Source organism: Fusarium subglutinans, assembly GCF_013396075.1.
Source record: "Fusarium subglutinans strain NRRL 66333 chromosome Unknown NRRL66333_c0000042, whole genome shotgun sequence".
Classification (NCBI taxonomy): Eukaryota; Fungi; Ascomycota; class Sordariomycetes; order Hypocreales; family Nectriaceae; genus Fusarium; species Fusarium subglutinans.
In genome coordinates, this window is record NW_023502105.1 from 143,323 (window position 1) to 165,200 (window position 21,878).

The window sequence follows — 21,878 nt, forward strand, 5'->3', positions numbered from 1 at the left end:
TCTGTGAAGCAAACGCCTTCATTGGCAAACTCTGTGAAGCAGCATTGATGGTCGGCAAAGGCAAATTAATTATCGTAAATAAAACAGTCAAACTCGAACGGAACTCAATCGAAGCGAGCGTTGTCATTGATCAAACACGAGCCCATAACGGAGAGTGATTCCATCGCCTAAGGATAAAGCTGTCACTGTAAGCCAGCTGGTCAAGGCGCAGGTGTGAAAGGATGACAATAAATAAACATGACTCCTCGAGAGGCAAACATTTTTACATCCATTGTTTCTATGAATCACCCAAGCACGAAGACACAAAGACAAAGCAAGCAAACTCAATTGCTTCAAGGCAATGGGAATACCTTCACTTGCTAATCCCTACAAATCTACTGGCCAATCCGCTTAGTAACCCATTTTGGCGGCCCAGCTCCCAAAGCTCCCCGGTCACCTTACGTAATCGGTCAAGACTGTCAATCGGAATTGACTGGCAGCTCAATTCAATCAATCACCTCACAAACCGAAGACCGCCCAACGCGACAGCAAACGACGAGCCCGCCCGCACGAGGGACGATACGACAGTAGCGACATTCGAGACCAGCGAGCGACATTCATATTTGCCCAGCATGCCTCAGGATATGCCCCCTCGGGGCGGGTATGAGCCCGTCCAGTACAAGGTGCGTTGGAGGTTTTCGGGAGTGCAGTTGGGGGGATGTGTTGTTTGAGAGTGTTTCGAAATCAATTGGTCTGAGGAGAGTTTGTTAAATGGGTTGAGGGGGGGTCACGATCGTTTTGGAGGGCTGGGAAGACATGGAGCAGTTGCAGGCAGTTCACATGGACGTTTATCTGACTTTCTACAGCGAAACCTCCCCGCGAAGGGTTTCCGTCCTGGTATCCTCCTCCTCGGAATGGGCGCTGTAATGGGCTACGGCTGGTATAAGCTGATCGGCGGTATGCGGGAGGCCAAGTACGTTATCTCTCCTCTAGCCGAACATGCATCTACAACAAACAATCCGGCAATCTACAAACATCGCACGACCACGATTTCTCACACAGAAAACAACGATATCGAATTCAATACTAACAATTAACAGCGAACTCGGTCGTGAAAAGATGTGGGCTCGCATCAACCTCATTCCCCTCCTCCAAGCCGAAGAGGACCGCGATCAGGTCCGTCGATACCTGGCCGACCAGAAGCGTGAGAAGGAGTTGCTTGGTGACAATGCCAAGGTTTACAACAGCGACCGGTTAGTTCTCTGGCCAAGAGGTACCGTTGATGGGGAATATGCTAACACGGGCCAGATTCGTGAGGCCGACTTTCGCTGTTACGCCCCCTCCTACTACAAACTAAACGGTGGAAAGACACACAAGCTTGTATATATGTTTTAACAAAGTGTTTTTACCTGGAATTGAAAGGTCACCAAGAAGACACTGGCTCCCTCTACTGCGACTACTTGACACTCTCGATCTTCTCTTCTGTCCACTCCCACAGCTTCTTTCCCAAGTCCTCACTAAAACACATGTCATCTCCCTTATTCGCCTTCCCAACGGGTTCATAAAAGGCCACTGCCTCATCTCTCTTGACATCACCGGCCGCAGCCCAAGCGGTGTTGTATCCACCCTGCTCAACCGTCATCATCGATGGGTTGGTAACATACACAAACATTCTCTTCCAGAATCCCAAGCCTGTGACCAGATTCGTAGCAATGACACCAGGATGAACAACAACGCTCTTGATAGCAGGGTATTGTCGCTCCAGTTCCTTGGCCAGGACGACGTTGGCGAGTTTGCTCTGTCCGTAGCGACTCCACGTTCCAAAGGGTAAGTGTTCTTGGAGTGAATGAAGGGTCTCAAACTCAATGCCCTTCTTTGGATGGCCTGCGTATCCGAGTGAAGTAACACTAACAAAGCGAACCTCGTGACCGTTCTCCGCAGTCTTTTGCATAATTGGTAAAAGAGCCATCAAAAGCGTCGCATTGCCAACGTGGTTCACACCAAACTGCAACTCAAGTCCATCCTGAGTAAGCCCATCAACAGCCATGACTCCCGCATTTGCGATGAAGATATCCAATCGATCATGTGTGAACTTCTTCGCTACGGAGCGCATGCTTGCGATGGACGTGAGATCACATTCGAGGAACGTTGCAGGAACAGGAGAGAGGGAGGATATGAGAGACGATGCGGAGACCGAGGAGCGGCCGGTGAAGTAGATGTGAGATGGATTGTGAGAGGCAAGAGTGAGGATGGCGGAGCGGCCTAGGCCGGAAGTTCCTGATGACTTGTTAGTAGAGAGATTGAGAAGAAGGGTGAGGAGACGAACCGCCGGTGACGAGGATGACTTTCCCGGCGAGAGAGGGAATGTTGGTCTCTGGATTGAAGCCTTTGAAGGATACCATGATTGTGACGGATCGTGATTTCAGGATAAGAACAAAAAGATTTGTTCTATATAAAGGAGTTGTGTTGATTCAAGTGATTGTACGAATGTAACAAGAGTTGCTGCCATCCTAAACCAAGGGACAACTCGTCCTTCTTATACAAAGTTCCCTGTCTCATCATTATTCCTCCGAGTAATTCTAATTACAAAGCGACACACTAAACGTCATGACTTTGTCGTTCGGTAGGTGTCTTTCTAGGTGAAGCGGCACGATAGATCCCCGATGTAAGACGGGTTAATGTAGTAGCTATCACTAACCCGTCCAGGCTCAGATTAGACCTAGCGCTGTTAGTACGGGATAATCAACCATCCCTGTCCCTCCACCAAAAATCGGCGACAAGATCTCTCTGGTGGATCGCAATCAATTTCAGTCTCAAGCCTCATCCGATCAAAGGGACAAAGCGAATATGTCACACAATGGCTCACACGTGTCACAAGACCGCTCATCAAATTAGATTAGACACAGCAACGTGCCTGTAAGACTTGATTGCCCTTGCCTCGGGGTACTACATAGCATAATTACTAGTACAAATCTCAAACCAGCCAACTCCCCTCCATCATGTACACGCTTCTATCTCCATTTTACTGATGTAAATGTAGGGTAAAATTTATCCTATTCCATATCGCGCCTGACTCCATTCCCGAGGTTTCAAGTCTTCATTTCGCTAGTAATGTTTCTCATATATCAGTCCGCCATCAACTCTGCTAGCAACTCTCTCTCCAGCTCATCCTCGTCAAAATCCGCGCCATCGTCCACATTCACCAGAGGCTCTTTGTCCCGATCCACCACGTCTTCATCGCCTGTTGGAACTGGTGTAGGTAGACTCCCATCTTCTGTATCTTGGTCGTCGCCATTGGGTGTTTGTATTGATCGGAGACCAGAGGCGCCCCTATTCCGAGCCAGACGTTGCTTCTTGGCTAGGACACTTTCGCCTAGATTTGAGCCGTCGTCGTCCGACTCATCAGCATCAGCCTTACGTTTAATGCCCTTCGAGTTCTGACCGTCCACGGATTCGACGTCTGATTCTGTGACTGTGGGGGCAATGCTCACGTCGCCGTCGTCGCCAACATCATCATCCAGAAACTCGGCCAGTTCATCTTCAGCTTCTCCCCAGTCAAAGTCCCTAAGCTCTTGTCCCGTCTGCGCATCTTCAGCTTCGTCGGCTTCTGATGTAACTTCAGTAGTATCATCCCCTCCCTTCTCCCTGTCAGCGTCAAGAATCTCTAAAAAATAAGGTCGCTCGTCAAGTCGTCTCCATTGACTTAGGCAGTCAGTGAGCCAGTTTTGGTTGACTATCTTAATGCTGGGGATTTTTGCTGCCTGCTGCACCTTCTTGGTACGAGGGCGTGATGAGGCAACAACAAGATGTGTGACTCGTTTGGATACTGTATCCAGGACCTGAGCACCATAACTTTGAGCCTGCATGCCGATCTCTGACTCCTCCACTCTCACGCCCAGAGGCACAAGCCCTGATAGCACAATCACAAGACCAGACAAGACATTGGACTTGAGTTCGTCGAGAATGTCGCCGACATCCGGGACCATAGATAAGTCGACGCCATCGTCAACCGACGCCCTTCGCTTGGATTTGCTATGCGCAGGTGGGTGTGTACCCTCTTTCTCTCTTCTTTCCGCTCGTCGCCGGTCGTATGTCTCGTAGAATGCCGTGTGTAAATCTGTAAGATGGTCTTGGAGCGCGATAAGCTCCTCGTCGTCGTCAACAAGAACATTTCGGTGGTGGACAGGTGGCGATTCGCTAGCATTCTCGCAATCATTGATGTCTTGTTGGTCGTCTTCCTTGTCTAGCTCTTCCTGCATATGGAGCAATGGCCTGTCCTTGATTTGCTTCTCGAGTGTCTTTTCCTGCTCTTCTTCCTGGACCTTGAGATTGGCAGCATCGTCTCCGCCGCTCATTCGAGCAATCTCATCCATTGGTGAAGCTTTCGGAGCTATTTTCACGCCCTTTTCCACCGGCTTCGACTTGAGTATAGGTAGAATATCCGTTCGCTTAGGGAGAAAACTCGAGTTGATGTCGCCAATACCCTTGAAGAAATCGTAGGGCACCACCTTGATAAGGTTCGGTCGGTTCATAGGCCACACGTCGGCTCGGTCGTCAATGATAACTACCATGTCTGTACTGACAGGGAACAGACGTTGTAAGCTCTTGGAAGTGATGCTACCATTCTCATCACGACTGATAACTCGGTTTCCAAAGAGCTTCTGTTCGGGGTCAACGATCTTGGCGATGTTGAGGGCATAGGCGCGGGTACCCATGGTGTAAACATGTAGCTCGTACATCTTGGAAACCTCGTCCAAGAATTCCATCAATCCAGGTCGAAGCTTGATATAGTACGTGCAGCCACTGGTCAATCCGCGCGGACCGTCATCATTGAGCTGGAAGTCCCTAACATCCTTCACAGCTTCGTAATTAGGATTCGTTGGGTCGTTCTTCCACTCTCCGATCGTGGGTTCGATACAAGCATGAATAATAGTTTGATCAAGATCGACGACGAGACTCAGTTTCCGTTGTCTGAGTAGGCGCTTCTGGTTCTCGTGCTCGGCCTTTGTAGCGACGCTTTCGCTGACTCTCAAGACAGTCTGGTCATGGCTCATGTTGATCATGGCGCGATCTGTGTCGAGGTTATCACTCGCCCAGTTGATCTCGGTCATGTCAGCGCCGCACAAACTGCAAAGACCTTGCACCTGAACTTCGTGGCCGCACGCTTCTTCTACCATCAGACAGGGCGAGTCAGCCGCGATCTCCTGGCCTTCGCGGATGCGCCATTGTTTAAGTTTGCCTTCGGCGGGGCTGTCGAACTCGGTGTATGTGGTCTCGTCGTTCCAAGTCTCTTCGTTGACCTTGCGCTTCCAATGGAACTTGTACTCGAAGATGCTTTCTTGTTTCTTGATCGTATCGCCGGGTTTCTTGAGTAGTTTTGTAACAATGATGGGGTAATGTAGGCGCGAGCCTAGGGGGACGACCTTGTCGTGCATTGTGTGTATCGTTGGTCGGTAAAATGTGTGTAAGGGTTCTTGCGATGATATTGGTAGCCTCTGATCACGAAGATTAGCTCGCATTCATCGGAACTTGCCATGCATAGCTTGGTAAAAGACTGAGTGTGGATCAAGTCGCTCGTGATTTCTAGAGAGGAAACTTACCTAGCGAGCTCCCCTTTCTTTAATCCTTCGCGGCGTAGGCACACCAGTCAAGCCCATGGCCTCACCAGCAGATCGTCGCGAAAGTGAATCAGCGCGCCGCAGTCGCACGTGCAAATCGCAGTCGCAATCGCGTTAGTTCTTCTCAATGGACAATCCTTCGCAGGCTTAAACAGCGTAAGTAATGGTACTGGAAGAATTAAGTCGTGCTGATAACTTGAATCCCTTGGCTGGTGTTTTTTTGTCCTTGATGCTACGAAAGAATGCTCGTACAAGGTGACGCACTAGGTTGGCACAACTTGTAGCGCAGACCAGCTTCTTCCTTGTACTGCTTTCAATGAGCGCGATCACGTGGCTGGTTGATGAGCAGCTTGGGGGTGAGTGTCCGGGTGCTAAGAAACTCGGAGGCGCTGGAACGTTATCGCGGCGCCTACCGTAATGTAAATTGGTGGCGCAGTTGATTCTCCGCGATCGCGATCGTAGGAGTTGGCGTTGGTCCAAGCTCTGGGGTAACAAATGCGACGTGATGTTGGACAAGACAAGACAGCAGAAGCGGTTTTATTTCACTTATCTTTATCTTATCAATAAGAATAAGAAACAGAAACAAAAGGGCAGCTCAAGTCTAAGGTCGGAATAGAAATGTGGAGTAACACGAGAAGCGGGGAGCGATAAGATGCGTAAAGTTACTGACACAAGTTAGTTATATGTTGACAATGTTCATATCCATCAGCAGGGTCATACATAGAGAGAGCTTACCACGAATGAACCAATCAGGTTAGGAATAGATCACCAAGTTTCGTCCTATGATGGGCTTGATACAGTACAACTGCCGCTCAGAGAAACAAAGGTGGGAAGACCCGCCCTTTTTGTACCTGGAGCTGGAGGGTGCTGACCCCCCGTCACATCATTCAATCATCGACGCAGCAAGCTCAAGTTATACTTTACAGCTCGAATCCCCAAGAAAAAAAGGGTAAAACACAAAGAACTCAATTAAGCTGCCGCATCCACTTGAGTCTAGGCAATGACAATATCTCTTTGTCAAGGTCCTCATCTGTTTTGATCCTTTGTTACTTGATCACGGATGCCATGACCGAGGCTATCACTTGGACAGCTTGTGTGGGGCTTGACCTCAGCTTAGGTTGTCTCGCGACGCAGAAGTGGTCTCAGTTGGTGGCGTGTCGGTAACTACCCTAGATCAATCCGGGATGCGAAAATTCATCACCAGTTGAGCTCAGAATGGAACAATTGAGTCACATGCGCATCGTTTACGTATACCAGGTCAACTTTGTCGGCGTGTTTATACCTGAAGTATTACAAACTACCAGGGATGTTGCCTTTGAGCGTTGTCAAGCCTGTGACAAACATCGTGAAACACAACAAGCATCATACAGCACAACGTAAAACAGGTACCACTTCAGCTATGAAGTCTTCTTTCAACAAGCACCAATGCAATAAATGTGGAGGCAACACAAACTTCAATACGGAGTACCAAAATTCTTCAATAACACTGGTATCTATCGCGGAATCTCAAATCAAAGCATCTCCACCCAACCTGGCCATCTATATGTTCATCATTACATCCCATTTCGTATCACTCATAGCATCATTTTAGCCAATCCCAAAATGCGACTCCGACACCCTTAAGCAGAGGATTGAACGACTCTGTAGCCTTCAGACACCAGCTTTGTAATCTCTTCATTCTTATGTTGCAAAATGCCCAACGCATATGCAACATCGTTCCATTGTCGCTCTGTCTCACAACGGTTGAGTCGTGCGGCAAGCTTCTCGGCCAGCTGTTTAGCGTGTTTGTCCTGGTCAATGCGTTAGTTATTGCTTGTCCAACCATGAGTGCATCACATACCTTTTCAACAAAGCCAAGAAGGAACTTGACAATCCTGCGGAAGCTCTCCTCCTCCATGTTGCCGCCAGCGCTGAGCAGACTGAACATGTCGACAAAGTGGTTGTACACAGCATTGTCTTTGGTGCTGAGCTCGGTGAAGAACATTCTCGCCAAATCTGCGATCCTGCGATCTTCGTCCTCCAAACATTTGGCCATCTCGCCGAGCTGACCCTTGACCTTGACCTGTCCAGCGAGGATCAGGAAGGTCAATGTCATGAGACATGTTCGCTTGACGGACGCATCGTCATCAGCCAGTCGACGATAAAGGAAATCGGTGTTCTCATCAATGAGATGGTTGAAGCAGACCGCCATGTCACCCAGAGCAATAACAGCATTGCTTCGGACAGTTGCGTTGGGTGAACGCTCCATGATGGTGATGAGCAGCGGCAAGTTTGCTTCACAGTACTCGGCAGACACGCACATGAGTTTAGCGAGGCAGAGTGTCGCCGCGGCTTGGAGCCCCTTATCGGCGTATGTTGTGTTGTTGGCGCAGATTTCTGATACCAGCGGGCCAAAGACGGCTAGTAGAGAGTTGGGTCCGTACAGAAGCTCTCGCTCACGAATATGTGCCATGGCTTCTGTAAAGTCATCCTCTGTTGTACCTCCGATCAGATCAAGCTCATCCGCATCTTCCTTATCCTTGTCGTTCTTAGAGGGCGCTGCCTTCTCCTTCTCCTGCTTTCTGCGCTTGAAGTCGAGTTCACACAGCTCAAGATGAACAATCTGCTTGATGGCGACGTGGCCGACGATAAACAGAAGCTGAGACAGAGCGATGGCATTGTCGCGTTTCTTCTTCTCACCCTGGGTCACGGTCTGGTCGGCTGTTGGCGCAACCTTTGTCTCATCTCGCGATGTAGGGCGCGAGCTGGGTTGCGAAGATGGCGGGGTACGGGACTGTCCAAACACCTGTCGTGCTTTTCGTCGGATGAGGTCGGAGCAGAGAGTGTCGGGATGCTTAGAGATAGCATAGATGGCGTTGATGGCCTGCTCTGCTACTCCATACCACTCCTTGCTGTCCGACGGAACCTCGGTGATGGCAGCCAATCTGACTGAAACGGCGTGGTCATTGGGCAATCTGGAGAACTTGACAGGAGAGTCCTTAGACTGGCGTCCAGACGGGTTGATTCGCCTCAGAGCAATACATGTAAACTTGGCCAACTGAAGATCATTGTGTCCGTGCAGACCAAGACCAGTCCGAAGCATGGTCTCCATCTCACCAACCACAATCTCGGGGTTTGCAGTTGCCAGCATCCCCAAAACAATGATAGCACCTCGGCGCTGAGTTCGGGAGATCTCCCGTTTCTGGACACCATAAACTTGCCAAAGCTTGTTAATAACAACCTCGGGGATCATGCCGCCCTTCATCATTGTCGCCAACAGCTGCTCAAGCGACGTGAGCTCAGCGGGTGTCGCTCCAAAAGTCAAACTGATCATGTTTCGCGCAATGTAAATCGCCGAATCATTGGGACTGAACGAGTCAGGCGCCTCGAAGAAGAGTCGCTTGTAACACTCGATCAAGTGTGTCTGGACACCCTTTCCTTCATCACTGTTGCCCTTGGTCCAGATGAGTCGAAGCATACGTCGAATACCGACCTTGTTCTGCTCAATATTGTAGGCATCACCGACCTCAAAGAAGTCCATGGCTTCAATAACCTCGCTCTTGTTCCTTGACCCGAGGAGCTGGCAGATCGTGGTGGTGGCGTCGTGGATAACATCGATAAACTTGAGAGCCTCGTTGTAGTATCGCCGGGTGAGTGTCAGCTTCTCGATAGCTTCACTTGTGGCAGCTTCCTCCTGTGCTTTCTTGATAGCAGCAGCCTTCTCCTCTTCAGTCATCTGGGTAGGCTTCTGAGGAGAGCCAAGTTGTGTCGCCTCATCAAGAAGCTCGTTGTCCACAGTCGTGTTCGCCTGTTCGCCTCCAAAGCCAGGGACACCTGGGGGAGGCTTGAGAGCGTCTAATTCCTCCTGCACCATGTCCAAACGAGCCTGCCACTCCTTTCTTGACAGCTGTGCGCCGTGCATGACCGTGAAAGGATGTGTCTTGATAAGTGTCCCGAGAAGCTTGATCGCGTTACGTCGGACATTACTGCTCTTGTCTTCCAGACTTCTACATGCAAGTTCTGCAGCCTTTTGTCGTCGCTTGGGGAACTTTTGCGCAAGATCGCAAAGTCGCATGTACACTTGGAGAGTTCTGCACCGGCAGTAGGGGTTGATGTCGAGGAATCGCTCTTCCAGCACATCGAAAAAGGCGTTCAGTTGGGACTTGTGGTTCTCGCTGCGCTCATCTTGCTTGCTGAGGTAGCCAACCATGTTTCCACAGACCTCAATGAGAGCACATCGAAGAGTATATGACTGCTCTGGTTAGCCAACAACCTATGACATATCCATGAAAACCCACCTCGCTGTCCAATTGCTTCGCAAGCATTGTCATCTGCTTGATCACCAATCGTGGCGCCAACTCAGAAAGCTTAGCAATAAAGGAAGAGACAGACTTAGGTCCTCTAGTATCATTGGAGTTGAATTCTTTGTTACTGATTTCACGTAATACCTCGTCAGCGAGCTGAGGATAGTCGTAAGTTTCTGCTAGGATGTGTAGGAACTCGGCCATGGGTTCCGACAAGTGCTCGAAGTATGTCAAGTTCTGGATGATGTTGATTTGCGCCGCTTTCAGTTGTTAGCACTTCACTTGTCTGGGCACTTCGAGGTGCTTACCATATCCATGCCCATGATGCTTCACTGCAATGCAAAGGACTTTGAAGCAGTGCATTCGAATGGTTGTTGTCTTGACTCGTTGCTCGCTCTCCAAAACCATGTAAACTGGTCGGGTGAGGAGACCAATAAAGGTATCTCGTTCGCTTGTTGTGAGGAAGATCTTAGAGAGCTTGAGCTTGAGGACCTTGCACATAACTTCCAAAGCTCCTTGAAGTTGTGTAGCAGAATCCCAAGCCGCATCCTTATCCTTTGCAGCCCCTTTCTTTCCCTTGCCGCGTCCTCTAGCAGCCGGTGCCGTTGACGACTTCTCAGCGGCCTTGGTCTCAACAGCAGCGATCGTCCATTGCAGAAGAAAACCGTATATCTCGAGTAGTTTCTTGTGGTGGGGTACCGAGTCTTGCTCGTCGGGGGAGTCGATATCGGAGTGAACAGAGTCGGCCTCTGCACTCAAGCCGCTCATAACAAGGTCGAAGATCTTGCTTAGGGCGTGGGTGGGGAGATGTGCTGTGTATCTGGGATTTTCTAGCTCAGAATGTTGTCCCACAGTCGGAGTATCAGGTGAATGATGAAGGGATATGGGGGCTAACTTGAGGAGAAACTGCAGCGAGTCCATGTGGGAGGCGCGCATGATGGCATCTGGATTATCGGCGACTGCGTCGACGATAGGGTTCAGGACAGAGTTAACAACAGGGAGTGTAAGGCCTTCGGGATCATTTTCGCAGTCGAAGAGAGCACCGTCAGCTTCAGGCGTTGAAATGCTGGCTGGGTCTGACATGTAGTGCTTCAAGGCATCGTTGAGGTCAAAGTCGATGGTATCCATGGCGGGCGATTCGACAGTGTCGTCGCAAGGAGCGAGCGACAGCAGAGAAAAAATGAAGCGGTAACGTTAAAACCTAATAAAAGGGTATCACAGAATAATAGAGGACTAGGCGTGCCTTATGCGCCAATGTGTTGCGACAAGGTAATACCAGACCCGTTAAACCTGACCGTTTGGTGCTTGTTGACAAGGCAAGCTTAGTACTGAGTCGGTGGAGGGGATTTAGATTTGGCTGAGGGGACGTGAGCCAACCCCTGGGCAACGATTGTTTTTGTTTTGTTCAACGCGACCACTCAGAACCCTTCCCCTCCATGTCCCGCTAAGAAGACAGCGCGTTGAGCCTATCAAACCCCTGCAATCATTCGTCAAGGCTGGCTTTATTCTTTAAGCCCCTCCAACTTCAACTGCACTTGCAACCCGTGTATGCTCTGAAGGACCAATAACAAAGTCTTGTTCTTTTGCTTAAGTTTTTTTCTACTTGTGAGAGTTCGAAGCGGCTGAAGTGAGGTTACTTTTTACTGGGTAGATTTTCTGCATTACAAAGCGATCATGAGTGCTGCGGTTCATCAGCATGTCGAAGAGCACTTCGATATCCATGAGGATTTGAGGACGGAGGATACGGAGATGATGGTAGAGGAGGAGCGCACTGAAGAAGCAGCTCCGATAGATGAAGACGAACGCGTTCAGTCATTCCAGCAGGCGCATCAACAACAGCACATTCAGCAAATGCAACACCAGCAACAACACGCCCATCACCAACCGCAACAACCCCAAGAAGAGCCCCAGGAGGAAGAGGAAGAAGAGGAGGAGGAGTCCGAAGACGAAGCCGTTGACCGAACCGTTCAAGCAGACATGGACAAGTTACAGAATGACTTTCCTGGTTTTCGCAATCGGTATCGGTTGATCAAACGCATCGGTGAAGGTACCTCGCCGTTTCTCCCGTCCGCTTCCCATTGAGATTAACAAATGTTGCCAGGAACCTTCTCTACCGTCTACAAAGCCGAGGATATCATGTACGACCACTACGACAATAGTTGGGACTATGAAGACGATTCGTCAAAATGGACGCCACCGCCCAAAGCAACCGACAGCCCTGTGTCTCACCGTCCCCGTCGCAAGTCACGTTACGTCGCCATCAAGAAGATCTACGTCACCTCGAGTCCCTCACGAATTCTCAACGAGCTTGAACTACTCCACGATCTACGTCAATGTCCCTCCGTCTGTCCTCTCATCACCGCATTCCGCGAAACCGACCAGGTCGTGGCTATCCTGCCTTACTTTCGACACGGGGACTTCCGCACGTACTTTCGCGACTTGACTATTACAGAGATCTCTGTTTACCTTCGAGAACTCTTCACCGCCCTGAAAAGTGTTCATGATCACAAGATTCTCCACCGAGACATCAAGCCTACCAATTTCCTGTACGACCCAGGTACACAGCGCGGTGTCTTGGTTGATTTTGGTCTTGCTGAGAGGGAAGGGTCTGATGCCAAGCCTTGTCTTTGTCATGAGTCCCGAGAAGTCCGAAAGCATCGCCAAACAAACTCAGTCTGGGCGCAGAATGCTGCGACTCCTCAAGCAGGATATCCCAAGTCTGACACACGATCATCCCGGCGTGCCAATCGTGCTGGAACAAGAGGTTTCCGTGCTCCTGAGGTTCTCTTCAAGTGCACGGAGCAGACTACATCGATCGATATCTGGTCTGCTGGTGTTATCCTGCTTACCATTCTATCTAAGCGCTTCCCATTTTTCAATTCGGCCGACGATGTTGAAGCCATGATTGAGATAGCAACTATCTTTGGTACTAAACGCATGAAGGCTGCAGGTTTACTTCATGGCTGTGTCTTTGAGACCAGCATCCCCACCGTCGGTCAAGGAGGCTTCTCGATGGAGAAGATCATCATGTGGAGCACATGCAGAGGCGAGGAAAAACCTCTGACAGGAGAAGAAAAGTTGGCCATCAACTTCCTCGAATGGTGTATGGAGCTGGATCCTGGCAGGAGAATAACAGCTGCTGAAGCATTGAACCACGATTTTCTTCTCTTGGGAGACATTGAAGCCGAGAAGCGGGAGAACGAGCAAGCAATGGCGGGGCATTAAAACAATCATGTATCACTAATGTAATCATAGAAGCATGGAAAGGCGTCGGTTTGAGTATGGTGTTATGGAAGTGGTTGGCTAGATATCTGGTACAAAGCCCAACATGACTGATACCCAGTGCTGCGAACGTTTCACGGGAACAGATTCAAGGACATCAATGGCACGATCACAATGTATTAAAAAGTTTTTGTCATTCATAATCATGGGCGGAAATCGATTTTTATTTCGTTAACTCCTTGCAAGAGTCCCTGATGCAATGCCCGAAGCCGACCGACCTAGGTCCCTGCTCACAGGAGACCTGTAATCCATTTCCCGTTGTTCGCGGGTTGGAGATTCTTTTTTCCTTTTGCGAAAATTCCCATACAAGCCCAACCGACTCCTAAGCAAGCACAACATTTAGAGAACAGTTGCTTGCTTAAGCGACAAGCTCAACGACACCACCGGCCTGCTTGATCTTCTGCTCAGCAAGGCGGCTGACCCAGCGGGCGCGGACGACCAGAGGGATCTCGGGGAGACGGCCCTTGCCGAGAACCTTGGAGTAGCCGAGGGGGAGGAGGTCGAGGACGGGAACGGTATCCTTCTTCTCGCCGGAGACGTAGGCGTCACGGGTCTCCTGGGGGACGAGAGACCACAGCTTGTCGAGGTTGATGATGGGCTTCCAGAAGTGGTTGGGCTGCTTGTGGAAGTATCGCATACCAACCTTACCAAAGTAACCGGGATGGTACTGTCATGGAGTTAGCCAAAACCTCGTCCAATTCTGCGCTTCAATCGTCCTCTCTAACCTTGTCCATGTTGGTACGGTGGTGGTGCTGACCACCAGCAAGACCACGACCACCGGGGTGCTTGCGGTGCTTTCCGACACGTCCCTTACCGGCGGAAACGTGACCGCGGCTGAATTATAAGTCAGTCCATCTCAAGTTCGGTATAACATCGTTTTTGGTCTCGTCGGGTTCGAGAGCAGCCGCCGACAAAGGGCGATTATTGTGAGCTCCAGCGGTCTATCTCTGAATTTCCCTAGAGAAAACAGAAACGGACGCGGTCTCTCTCAACGACCAACCTCGTCGGCGGCGAGGGGGATGAGGACATACTGCTTGCGGGTCTTTGAAGTACGGGTAGGCATGGTGACGGCTGTGGTTGTCGACTTGTCCGAATGTTCACAGTCGAAACTTCGAAATGGAGGGTGATATCCTGTAAAGCTAGCAAGAGCCGAAAATCTAGACGAGGGCAGAGCAACCCTAAAGAAATGGCTGTGGGAAAGCGGGGCCGACTTGCGTTCTTTGCCGGTTTTAGCGGGTCAGGTGATCTCGTGGATTGACCGTGGTGAGACTCGGTGAGGACCCACCAATGATGGACTCAAGGGTAACTGATGCTTTTGAGACGCGACTGAAGCGCGGTGACTCTGGTACTCAATCAAATGAGAGCTGATGTTATTTGATCGAGATGGTGCAATCCGAAGAGGACAAAGTCACGCAAGATCTTGAAAAGCTGGACTTTCATCACCCGTATACACCTTATGATGTCCAAGAGCAGTTTATGAAGGCTGTTTACAATGTTTTGGAGACTGGTAATGGGCAAGTTGGCATATTGGAGAGCCCGACTGGTACAGTAAGTGCCCGCAAAGGCCAAGATAGATATTTCGATACTGTATTGATTGGCTTGGAGTCTCCAATTCGCTATCCTATCAGAGATTCTAACATCGAACAGGGGAAGTCACTTTCACTGATCTGCGCCTCATTAACATGGCTTCGCAATCACAAGTCCCATCAATTCGAAGCATCAATCCAAGAATCAGCAGAAGCTTATAAGGATGAACCATCATGGCTCGTTGAGCAGCTTCTCCGCCGCAAGCGCGAAGAGCTCGTCACCCGTTGGGAGGATCGAGAAAAGCGTCTTGAGAGCCTTCGTCTTAAGGAAAAGGCACAAGAAGAACGTGCCCGTAAGCGTCGGCGGGTTGAAGACTTCGTACCCAGTAGATCTCGCATAGAAGATGAAGATGCCGAGTGGTTGCTTGATGATCCTGATGATCGCGACGCTGGACCTCAGGATGCGCTGTCTGGCTTGAGTAAAGAGACAAGAGAAGTCCTTGCGAGTATTGGCTTGGGAGGAGCGAAGAGGCCCGAGGAGGAAGATGATCTTTTGGAGGAGCCAATCAAGGTGCGAATGTTTTCGATGCCCCGTAAAATACGAGTAGTAACATTGATAGATCTATTACACGTCAAGAACACATTCTCAACTTTCGCAATTCATCACCGAACTTCGCCGCCCCTCATTTCCACCTTCACTGCCAACGCCACTCGCCAAGAGCGAAGAGACGAAGACAGAAGCAGTAAAGCTTCTACCATTATCATCTCGGCAGAGATTATGCATCAATCCCACTGTTTCACGCCTTGGGTCCGTCCAGGCCATCAACGACCGGTGCTCAGAACTCCAACAGCCAAAGTCAGGACAGAAATGTCCCTTCGTACCCAAAGAAGATCTGCTCTCGCAGACACACCAATTCCGCGACTCAGCTTTGGCCACACTGCCAGATATTGAGGACCTTCATCAACTTGGCAAATCGCTTTCTGTCTGTCCATATTACGCATCGCGAACTGCCTTACCAGGCGCTGAGATCATCACACTTCCGTATCCTTTATTGTTGCAGAAGAGCGCCAGAGATGCGCTTGGCGTCAAGCTGGAGGGCAGTGTTGTTATTATTGATGAGGCGCATAATATCATGGATGCGGTGGCAAATGTGCATGCAGCTGAGACTAAGCTGAGTGATCTTCGAAGAGGGCGAGCCATGCTCGGTGTTTATGTGAAGAAGTTTGGCAAGAAACTCAAGGGCGTCAATCGAGTCAATGTTGGGAGAGTGGGAAGGGTCATTGATGGTCTTAGCGAGTGGATGGACAACGCACTCAAGTTCAAGGTCAATCTACCTATCCATCACTGGTGAAGTAACAGCTAACGTCTTTACAGCAAGAACATGGTATCGTGGATCCCAACGACTTAACCCGACCAAAAGGTATTGACCAGATCAACATGTTTGAGCTCATTCAGTACATCCAAGAGTCAAAGCTCGCCTTCAAGATCGAAAGTTACATATCCCATGTCGAGAGCGACGATACAAACCCTAAAACACCAAGATCGAGTTCACCAGTTCTTCATACCCTAGTGTCGTTCCTCATCGCCTTCACAAATCTCAGCTCTGAAGGTCGAATATTCTACCAAAAGATCAAGGGGCCAACCTCTGACATACAACTTTCTTACTTGCTCTTATCGCCAACCTACGCATTCTCATCTATCGCGTCTAGTGCGAGAGCAGTTGTGCTTGCAGGAGGTACCATGTCTCCGTTCGACGATTACAAGGACCACTTGTTCCCTTCACTGGAACCAGAAAAAATCACCACTCTGAGCTGTGGACATGTCATTCCTCCAGAGAACCTCTGTGTCTGGACGCTGGCCTCTACAAGACCTGGTGCGCCGCCTTTTGAGTTTAGCTTCCAGAAACGAGGCGACACAGAAATGATAACACAGCTGGGCCTTGCCATACTGAACCTCTGCTCCTTAGTCCCAGACGGTGTCGTTATCTTCTTTCCCAGCTATGGATATCTTGATGAAGTGGTAACTGTCTGGCAAAAGAGTCAAGGAAACGCACAGCCAGTCTGGGATCGATTGGCAGCACGAAAAGCACTCTTCAAAGAGTCGAGAGGCGCATCAAGCGACGAAGTTCTTCAAGAATATTCCGAAGCTATCCTCGGCGAAAAGAGCAACGGCAAAGGTGCCCTTCTTCTCAGCGTCGTCGGTGGTAAGATGTCAGAAGGCATTAACTTCTCCGACCGTCTCGGTCGATGTGTCATAGTAATCGGACTACCCTATCCCAACATCGCATCACCAGATTGGAAAGCAAAAATCGAGTACATCGAGACAACAACACAAAACAACCTCACAGCGCAAGGCGTAGCTAAAGAAGAAGCTATAAGTAAAGGCAAGCAGACAGCGAGAGACTTTTACGAAAACGCCTGTATGCGGGCAGTTAACCAGAGTATCGGCCGTGCGATCCGGCACCGGGGCGATTATGCGGCGATAGTTCTTGTGGATCGACGGTATGGCACCGAGCGAATCCGGGGCAAACTACCGGGGTGGATAAGAGGGGGTTTAGTCAAGGACAGTCACGAGAAGGGCCTCGGAGGTTTAATGGGCGCTGTCGGAGGGTTCTTCCGAGGAAAGAAAGGCAAAAGCCAGAATCATTAAAAAGCGATAACGGTAGGGCTGGATCTTCGTTACTTCCAAGTCTGGGCATAGCGAAAGCTTTCAGATCACGAGATAGACTTGAGCTTGTACAAAGATGGGAGCTTGTTTGTGGGTGGAGGTCGAGACCCTTCTTGGCGTGAGGATGGAGACGGCGAATAGAGGAGAAGAGGCAGATTAGGCTTTTCCGCCACAGAGACCGTGCTTCTGATGGAAGATCGATGGACGGCGTGTTAGAAGGATGCAGAACATGCGTCGAACATTCGATATCAGGTCGTGACAAGGTTCATGTCTAAAAACACCCAAGAGAGTACAGTAACTGTCTCACCTACAAAGCTACAACGAATAAACGTTCACCACAGTAATTAAATATATGCAGAATAAAGACATTACCTATGAAGGGTAGATACGGCAACATCAGGCATTTCCTGTCAAACACGCCTTAATAACACGCCTTGACTAAGTCGTCCGCGGTAAACCCTTCATGCGGCGACCTTTATCCCGCAGAATCGCGTTAGCAGTCACACTAACACCGACTGCCATTGGCGAATGAATGAATTCTCGTTGGTTGATAAAAAATACTAGCGACATCTGAGAAAAAAAAAGGCGGAACCGGGTCCGGGACCGGGGTGACCGATTTATTTGCCCGTTGACTCTTATAAGACTCATTCTCCTCACTCTACCCAAGACATTGGCAGGTGGATAGTTTATCATCTTGTTCTCTTCTTGCTTCTTCTTTTTGGAGTCTTGCAATGGCGACAAAAACAGAACAGGCTCCAGAGAGGAGCATGCCTCCTGATGATGATCACAGCGATGTCGAGAGTCTCAAGGCTGCGGCTCTTTTCCACAAAGCTTTGCGCATGGGAAGAGTTGAGGAGAAGGGTATCCAACCCATTCCCCTTGAAGAGCGCACCGTGACACGCTTTTACAACATTTTCACGGTCTGGGCGTCTATCAACTCTAATATCCTTGGGTAAGTTAATCGCTGCACCTTTTTACAAGCGTATACTAACAAGTGCAGTATAACTTTTGGCATGCTGGGACCATTGGTGTATGGCCTGAGCTTGAGAGACTCTGCGCTCATTATCCTCTTCTTCTGCCTCTTCTCAACTATCGGACCTGCTTATCTTGCTACGTTTGGTCCTAAAACGGGAATGAGACAGATGATTCAGGCGAGATATAGTTTTGGTCGATATCTCGTCTCTATTCCTGTTCTCCTCAATCTCGCCACCCTTACTGGTTTCATGGTCATCATCTTTGTCGTCGGCGGACAGTGTCTCTCCGCTGTATCAAGCGGCCACTTGAGCCCTGATGTCGGAATCGTCATTATTGGAATTTTGTCGCTGTTTATTTCGTTCTGTGGATTTAAGGTTCTGCATTACTACGAGACTTATGCTTTCATTCCCGCCATCATCGCCATCACCATTGCGACAGGATGTGGTGGCTCTGAGCTTTCCAAGCAGGCTCCTCCTGCGGCACCAGCGACTGCAGCAGCAGTTCTCAGCTTCGGAATGATTGTTGCGAGTTACATGATTCCTTGGGCAGCTATTGCCAGCGATCTTACGACATATTTCGATCCTAAGGTCCCTTCGTGGCGCGTGTTTGCGTACAGTTACCTCGGTCTCGTTACACCTACCGTTCTCCTCATGGTTCTTGGAGCTGCCATCGCTGGGGCTCTTCCAAATGTACCCGAGTGGTCAGAAGCATATGGCCAAACAGCAGTCGGAGGCGTTCTCGCAGCCATGCTTTCAAGCGCCGGTGGCTTTGGAAAGTTTGTGGTGGTTATCCTCTCGCTGACTCTGTTGGGTAACACTGGCGGTACAATGTACGCCATTACACTCAACTTCCAGACTCTTATTCCTGGTTTGATCAAGATTCCCCGCTACGCCTTTGCCATTGTCGTTACCGTAATCGTCATCCCCACGGCTATAAGAGCTCAGCGCGATTTCTTCGTCAACCTCGAGAACTTTGTCGCTCTTATCGGTTACTGGTCTGCATCTTTCATTGGAATTGTTTCAGTTGAGCATCTTGTGTTCCGAAAGGGTCGCTGGGAATCTTATGACCATGCGATCTGGAACGTTGCGTCTGAACTACCCCTTGGTATTGCGGCCATCGCTGCGGGTATCATTTGCTACGCGCTCGTTGTGCCCTGCATGGCGCAGGCTTGGTGGACTGGTCCAATTGCAAAGACGACTGGTGATATTGGCTTTGAGATTGCTTTTGTTATGAGTTCGCTGTTCTACATACCCTTCCGATGGTTGGAAAAGCGCATGTCGGGAAGGTAATTAGGGTAACAAATATGGCATCAACGCCGGATTGAGGATAATGAGTTGTATGCATAAATAGATGGATTAGAGAAAATGCCAGCATAATCGGAACTCCCCGATTGAAACATACTTAGATGGTGAAGACTCAAGTCCCTCTTCAACACCCTTATGCCTTTTTCCTTACAGTCATCATCATCCCATCCCTCGGTCTCCCGTCCAACCCCAGCTGCTGAAACGCCATATTCCCAAACACCAGATCAGCATTAGTATGATTAGTTTTTGGCTCTCTATTGGGCTTCAGTCCCGCACATTCAAATGTATACTTACCTATAGTCATGGCTACGACAATCTTGAGTATGTTCATTCCCATATTCTGGCCAGGGCAAGTCCTCCCATCTCCGCCAAATGCCCTAAAGTAATCACCGGGGATGGGCTTCTCTTGATTTAGCCATCTTTCCGGCCGGAAGGCTGTAGGGTCCGGGTAGATGTGTGCGTCGTAGTGGATGGTATGCGCGTTAGCTGTCACGATGAGGCCATGGGCAATAGGAAGGCGGCGGCCATCGTGAGTGGTGATTGTTGTTCCTGGAGGTGCTTGCTTTAGATCGGACCCGAGAGGGTAAAGTCTCAAGGATTCTTTGAGAACCGCTTCTGTGTAAGGGAGTCTTCGAAACATGTTTGGGTTGGCAAGAAGAGTGACCTGAGGAGAGGTTCCAAGTTGATCAATGTGTTCTTGGTGCAATTTTCCGACGACATCGGGGGCATTTGATAGGAGCATGAAAATAAACTAATGTAATAGAGTCAGACAAGTATGTTCTCAGAATTGGAGGGCCGGCCTACGCAGAGAGTGTTCGTCGACGTGGTGTGTCCTCCTAACAACATCGTTCTCAGACTACGGTGGAAGTTAGTTGGTACCAGCAGATGTCAGACAGCAAAACTTACTTGCTAAAGAGTATCTCTTCTTCGGAGGTAGAAAGCCGTGAACGGCCATGCACATCCCGCTTCCTTTCTTCCAGCACAGCTTGTGCATGCTCACGAACCAAAAGATCCATGATGCTTTTCGGGTTCTGCCTTGAAGGAATGACTCCTTCCTGAACAATCCGCTCAACACTCCCATTAACCTTTTCTCTCAGAGAGCCTTCAAGTCTGCGAACAATTCGGCGTCTTTTCCATCGTCGGGGGATCTGTACCAGTGGGCTATAGGCAATGAGGGGATCTGTCTCTCCTTGAGCAAGATTCACAAGGTCCCTCAGGTCCTCCAAGATTTTACTTCCCACTGTTTGAGAATACTGAGGCTCTCCAAGAGTGACTGCTGAGACTATACCGAATACCAGTTTGGCGACGAGCTCCTCCATGGAGAAGACGTCTCCTTCCACGGCTAATTCGTCCAGCTTCTCTTGGAATAGCAAACATTCGTCGACCATGACATTCGTCATTCCCAGGACATGACCCATCGAGAAAGCTGGACTCACAACAGTGGCCATCTTCCTCCAAGAAGCGCCGCTGGTTGCTGCCATTGTTCCCTCGCCAAACATCAGGTTCATGAATACCGCAGTAAAGGGATGTATAGGAAGAGGTTTCGGAAGTGATGAGTTATCCAGGAGTTTAGGATCAGTAATTACGACAATACCAGGGCTTATAGGCCAGAGATCAAGATAGAATATTTCTTTGAGGTTGTATAAGCGGACCATTTCTGTGTAGAAGAGCTGCGGGTGAGTGTTTGGAGGCATCAATGCTGTGACTTGGCTAAAGACTTTGATATGGCCGAACAGCCAGCTATGAGGAGGCCCTGGCTATAGAAAATTAGTTGATTCAAGCGCTTTAATGAATTGTGAGATGAGGTACCAAGTCTCGATAGAATCGGCGGTGGTTGTAGGCACGGTACAATACCACGATAATGAGACAGGCTGCCAGTGCACCAACCAGAATTGGGACTGGCATTCGTGAAGGGAGCTCCGTCGCGATGTTCATTGCATCCATCTCGATCACGTTCAGAAGAGAAAAGAAGCCTGTACGAGATAAAGAGCCTCATCTTGATGGTTCGCCATATCAGTCACGGATGCTTTTATACATGATTCCAAAGGACTTGGCTGAGATTGAGTTACCCAATTTAAATAGATTCGGGTTCCGGTGCCCCCAGCCGTAGAAGCCGAGTGTAATTCATCGGCTTCGACATGGCGTTCATACAAAAGGTACAAAGTGCAGTGCAACGGCGGAGCTGTTTCATGGTGTTGATCTGGCGGTCAGTCCGTAAGTGAAGATAATGAACGCCTTGTTAG

The 21,878-nt window shown here is 49.6% G+C and overlaps 9 protein-coding genes across 9 annotated transcripts; 4 read left to right on the forward strand and 5 right to left on the reverse strand.

Annotated features, from left to right (window-relative positions):
- Positions 1-611: 611 nt before the first annotated feature.
- On the forward strand, positions 612-1,336 carry FSUBG_4638 (NADH-ubiquinone oxidoreductase subunit; the record flags this gene model as incomplete). Its single annotated transcript, XM_036682649.1, has 4 exons — positions 612-662; positions 846-952; positions 1,080-1,232; positions 1,288-1,336. 4 exons carry the CDS (start codon positions 612-614, stop codon positions 1,334-1,336), a joined length of 360 nt encoding a protein of 119 aa, XP_036539814.1.
- A 99-nt stretch (positions 1,337-1,435) lies between these two features.
- Positions 1,436-2,381, reverse strand: FSUBG_4639 (alcohol dehydrogenase Bli-4; the record flags this gene model as incomplete). The annotated part of the gene is made up of 2 exons (XM_036682650.1): positions 1,436-2,256; positions 2,306-2,381. The coding sequence occupies 2 exons, from the start codon at positions 2,379-2,381 to the stop codon at positions 1,436-1,438; spliced, it is 897 nt and encodes a 298-aa protein (XP_036539815.1).
- A 723-nt stretch (positions 2,382-3,104) lies between these two features.
- Positions 3,105-5,414, reverse strand: FSUBG_4640 (FCP1-TFIIF interacting component of CTD phosphatase; the record flags this gene model as incomplete). Its single annotated transcript, XM_036682652.1, has 1 exon — positions 3,105-5,414. One exon carries the CDS (start codon positions 5,412-5,414, stop codon positions 3,105-3,107), a length of 2,310 nt encoding a protein of 769 aa, XP_036539816.1.
- Positions 5,415-7,216: 1,802 nt separating this feature from the next.
- Positions 7,217-11,008, reverse strand: FSUBG_4641 (condensin complex subunit 1; the record flags this gene model as incomplete). Its single annotated transcript, XM_036682653.1, has 4 exons — positions 7,217-7,387; positions 7,438-9,828; positions 9,875-10,140; positions 10,189-11,008. The coding sequence occupies 4 exons, from the start codon at positions 11,006-11,008 to the stop codon at positions 7,217-7,219; spliced, it is 3,648 nt and encodes a 1,215-aa protein (XP_036539817.1).
- Positions 11,009-11,554: 546 nt separating this feature from the next.
- FSUBG_4642 (CDC7 kinase) lies at positions 11,555-13,105 on the forward strand (the record flags this gene model as incomplete). Its single annotated transcript, XM_036682654.1, has 2 exons — positions 11,555-11,927; positions 11,982-13,105. 2 exons carry the CDS (start codon positions 11,555-11,557, stop codon positions 13,103-13,105), a joined length of 1,497 nt encoding a protein of 498 aa, XP_036539818.1.
- A 415-nt stretch (positions 13,106-13,520) lies between these two features.
- Positions 13,521-14,225, reverse strand: FSUBG_4643 (60S ribosomal L27a protein; the record flags this gene model as incomplete). Its single annotated transcript, XM_036682655.1, has 3 exons — positions 13,521-13,829; positions 13,888-13,996; positions 14,194-14,225. The coding sequence occupies 3 exons, from the start codon at positions 14,223-14,225 to the stop codon at positions 13,521-13,523; spliced, it is 450 nt and encodes a 149-aa protein (XP_036539819.1).
- Positions 14,226-14,545: 320 nt separating this feature from the next.
- FSUBG_4644 (chromosome transmission fidelity 1) lies at positions 14,546-17,338 on the forward strand (the record flags this gene model as incomplete). The annotated part of the gene is made up of 4 exons (XM_036682656.1): positions 14,546-14,710; positions 14,810-15,259; positions 15,309-16,013; positions 16,064-17,338. 4 exons carry the CDS (start codon positions 14,546-14,548, stop codon positions 17,336-17,338), a joined length of 2,595 nt encoding a protein of 864 aa, XP_036539820.1.
- A 749-nt stretch (positions 17,339-18,087) lies between these two features.
- Positions 18,088-19,620, forward strand: FSUBG_4645 (purine-cytosine permease; the record flags this gene model as incomplete). Its single annotated transcript, XM_036682657.1, has 2 exons — positions 18,088-18,308; positions 18,357-19,620. The coding sequence occupies 2 exons, from the start codon at positions 18,088-18,090 to the stop codon at positions 19,618-19,620; spliced, it is 1,485 nt and encodes a 494-aa protein (XP_036539821.1).
- A 174-nt stretch (positions 19,621-19,794) lies between these two features.
- On the reverse strand, positions 19,795-21,579 carry FSUBG_4646 (cytochrome P450 monooxygenase; the record flags this gene model as incomplete). Its single annotated transcript, XM_036682658.1, has 5 exons — positions 19,795-19,889; positions 19,930-20,386; positions 20,440-20,491; positions 20,542-21,392; positions 21,445-21,579. The coding sequence occupies 5 exons, from the start codon at positions 21,577-21,579 to the stop codon at positions 19,795-19,797; spliced, it is 1,590 nt and encodes a 529-aa protein (XP_036539822.1).
- Positions 21,580-21,878: the final 299 nt, after the last annotated feature.